The sequence below is a fragment of the Benincasa hispida genome, chromosome 1 (assembly GCF_009727055.1).
Source record: "Benincasa hispida cultivar B227 chromosome 1, ASM972705v1, whole genome shotgun sequence".
Taxonomy (NCBI): Eukaryota; Viridiplantae; Streptophyta; class Magnoliopsida; order Cucurbitales; family Cucurbitaceae; genus Benincasa; species Benincasa hispida.
In genome coordinates, this window is record NC_052349.1 from 44211374 (window position 1) to 44215093 (window position 3720).

The 3720-nt window shown below is 27.3% G+C and overlaps 1 protein-coding gene across 1 annotated transcript; it reads left to right on the forward strand.

Moving 5' to 3' along the window:
* The first annotated feature begins 1613 nt into the window (after positions 1-1613).
* On the forward strand, positions 1614-3380 carry LOC120070297 (protein C2-DOMAIN ABA-RELATED 4-like). Its single transcript, XM_039022219.1, has 3 exons — positions 1614-1892; positions 2797-2892; positions 3021-3380. Exons 1-3 carry the CDS (start codon positions 1782-1784, stop codon positions 3309-3311), a joined length of 498 nt encoding a protein of 165 aa, XP_038878147.1. The 5' UTR covers positions 1614-1781; the 3' UTR covers positions 3312-3380.
* The last annotated feature ends 340 nt before the right edge of the window (positions 3381-3720 follow it).

The following is a 3720-nucleotide window of genomic DNA, read 5'->3' on the forward strand; positions in this document are numbered from 1 at the left end:
AACCTCAAAGAAAGTCGCACGTGTCAATTATTGTTGAATTGATTTATGTCTATTTTTAACCGTTAAAATATATTAGATGATTGTATTATAATTTAGGTGCACGTACGAAATATTTGTTTTTAGATAAATCCATTTTCATTATCATGTTAGCATACATATTACAATATGACAAAATATTGAGAATAATTAAATGATTATTTGATTAAGAAAAACTATAATGGTTATTATTTTTAAGTTTAAAATGAATATGTATGTATAAGTATGTACATATATACCAAGGACAAAAATATAATGAATTTAATTGGCAAAAGTGAGATTTGTACTTAATAATTAATATTTATCAAACAAATTTGGTTTTAGACCAAAATAGCAAATGATCATAGTTTAATCCACTTAAAACATGTATTATCAACTCTTTAAGAATTTTTTTAAGATTAAAAAGATAATGATTGTTTTTAAATATAGGAAAATGTATCAAAATATTTATAAATATAGCAAAATTTAATTGTCTATTTATGATAGACCGTTCAGATAGGCATGTATAATAGTCTATTACAATCTATTACAGATAATCTATGATATTATACTATTGCAATAGACTGTGATATTATACTATTACAATTTTATCATTTAAATAATTTTAAAAAAACAAACAAAAGATTTTCTTACTAATCTCTCTCCATACTTTCTACCTTTAAAATGAAGGTTACTTTTTGAAAGGGGTCCACAATTAATTAGACGCGTGATAGTAATGAATATCATTGTTTTTGACTGCCCAAATCTCATTTGGAAACTTGGATTCTCACCTATTTGATGTGGTAAAATAAGGCTGTTTTTTTAAAATATATAAAGTAGGTTAATATTTACCATAATTAGTCTCTCTAGCCTTTGTAAGATTCTGATTTTTATATTTATTATTGTGGCATGTTTTATTTGAATGTTATAAAGCGTGGGATGAGTTCACATTTTAGATTGATCATATTAATGTTTAAAATGTATTTTAAAAACTAGAGACAATCGAATAGGTTTTTAGGTTTGAAGAAACAAAAAGGCAACGTATCTTCAATAATACCGATCTTTATATATATATATATATATTTAAAATATTACTTTACATGTGGGGTGAGAATTTGAACCTACTTTAATCTTTATAAAAAGTAGATGTTTCTTAAACCACTAAACTAATATGATCAAATATTTAGACAATTGGTAGGATGTGTTTATTTGGCGAATCATAGGAATTATAAAAAGGGAAAAAAAAACCCCTTTTAAGGTAACTTGTTTTAAGTACACTTTGGTAAGTTAGACAAACTATCCTTGCCAAACTTAATATGCCAAGTTGTCATTGTCACTAAACATAATATTGACAACAGCTAAAAACAATTACTAAAACATTCATATATATATTTTGGATCCTTAACCTACTCCCACATTTTTCTAAACTTTGAAGAAACAAAAAAGACCATAGAGGCCAAATCAAAATCATACAATGGAGGCTAAAATGGTAATTCAAGCAAAGTTATACTAGTCAAACTATATTATACTTTATAATTTCCCAAAAAGAAAAAGAAAAATATGTTTGAAGGTATATAAATTAGGTAGAATGGGAAGGCATAAAAAATTCACATTGGAATTGTCAATTGTCATTGAGGGTGAAGAAGGATATCCAAAGAAGGAAAGGGAAATCCATAACCCACAGAAAAAGAAGAAAACAGAGTTTAAAAGCTTCTTCTTGGAGAATCTCTCTGATTTGGAGAAAAATTAAAAGGGGGAGTTTGAAAATGGAGAATTTAATGGGTTTGCTCAGAGTCCATGTGTTTAGAGGTGTTAATCTTGCTGTAAGAGATGTTGTTAGCAGTGATCCTTATGTTATTTTCAAGATGGGCAAACAGGTTTCTTCTTCTTCTTCTTCTTCTTCATTACTCTGTTTTCTTTTTCTACCATTGACTTTGTTGTTCCTTTCACTCATTCTGGTTTTGTTGAAGCTTTTGATTGAACAATTGTCATCTCATGATTTTGATTTTGATTTTGGGTTTTGGGTTCTGTTTGGATGTTTGTGTTTTTTTTCTTTTTTATGTCCGATGGTGTTGAGGATCTTATGTCGAAATAGAGAAGAGACGTCACAATAAAGATATATGTTTGTTCTCTTGACGGATTTAAAACTAAGTCAAATTTGGTGAGGGAGCTAAATTTGTTTGATTGTTTGTTGTTCTAACCATTTTTAGAGTTTCTAAAATCAAGTGCTATGAGTTCAAACTTTTAAATTTAGTGATTCTTTAGTGAATTTTGAGTGCTATTTTTTTTAATTGGATCTTATGCTAATACTTTTTTAGCTTTGTTTTTTAAAATTATAATTATTTTCTCACACTTTACGGTAGTTTTGATCTTTCTTAAAAAAATTTCTGAATTCGAGTCTGAATTTTGAAAATATCTACTTAGAAATAAATATCAAAATAAAGAAATTCATATATTGAATTAATATTTATAAACCTAATTTTTAAAAATTATATGCGGATTCGAACAAGGTAAAAGTATCTTAAGAAGATTAAGTTCATTAAAATTTATCAAACTTTTGAATACTTGGTTTAAACTTTGGTTGAGTCATTTCTTCTTGAACTAATTCCGACAGTCAATTTTTATCATTTTGTAGTAATTAATTTTCAAATATGTACATGCAAAGAAGAATTTAGATTAAATTTACTCTAAGTTATCGTCAACTTTAGCTCTTACGACGTATTGTATTAACAAGGTTTTTGAGTTTTATGGACTAAGTCAATTATATTGCGTGTTCTATAGAAATTGAAGACTCGAGTAGTGAAGCAAAATATCAACCCAGAGTGGAATGAAGATCTAACTCTATCAATCCAAGATCCAAATCTTCCGGTCAACGTGGTAAATACTACATCACATCATCTATTTATATCCCACTTTTTTCTTTGTTTTCATATGAGCTTAAATTCAATGAAAAAAGAAATACTAAAAGTATGTTTCGATAACATTTTCGTTTTATGTTTATACAGTTGGTATATGACAAGGACTTGTTCTCGCTCGACGACAAGATGGGGGATGCGGAGTTCGACGTTCGACCTTTCGTGGAAGCAGTCAAGATGAGATTGAACAATCTCCCAAATGGAACCATCATAAGAAAGATTCAACCAAGTAGGGAAAATTGTTTGTCTGAAGAAAGTTGTATAGTTTGGGCAGATGGAAAAGTTATTCAGAAAATGTTTCTAAGGCTAAGAAATGTTGAGTCTGGTGAAATTGAGCTACAGTTGCAATGGATTGATATTCCTGGCTCTAGGGGACTGTAGATATAAAAAAATTAAAAATAATTAAATAATAATATATTTTATGAAATGGGATTTCTTTTTGGACTTTTAGTTGGTGTCTATCAATTTTGTTTTAATTATTAAACTAGTTGTGTTGTGGCCTCCCAATTATATCCATGGAATGAGTGGATATATGTAATATGGTGCAATCTTTAAGAAATCAACCAATCAAATGTACAAAGATGATATGTTGTACTCAAATATTGCTATTAAATATAATATTGATTTTTAATTTTATCGAGAGTTTTAATATCACACCAATTATGTATTTTAAATCTTAGTTTATTTTAATCATTATACTTTCAAATATCTAAATTTAGTCTTTTTATATTTAATATATCTTAAAATTAGTTGTTATTATCCATTTGAAATTAAAAATAGACACAAAAAT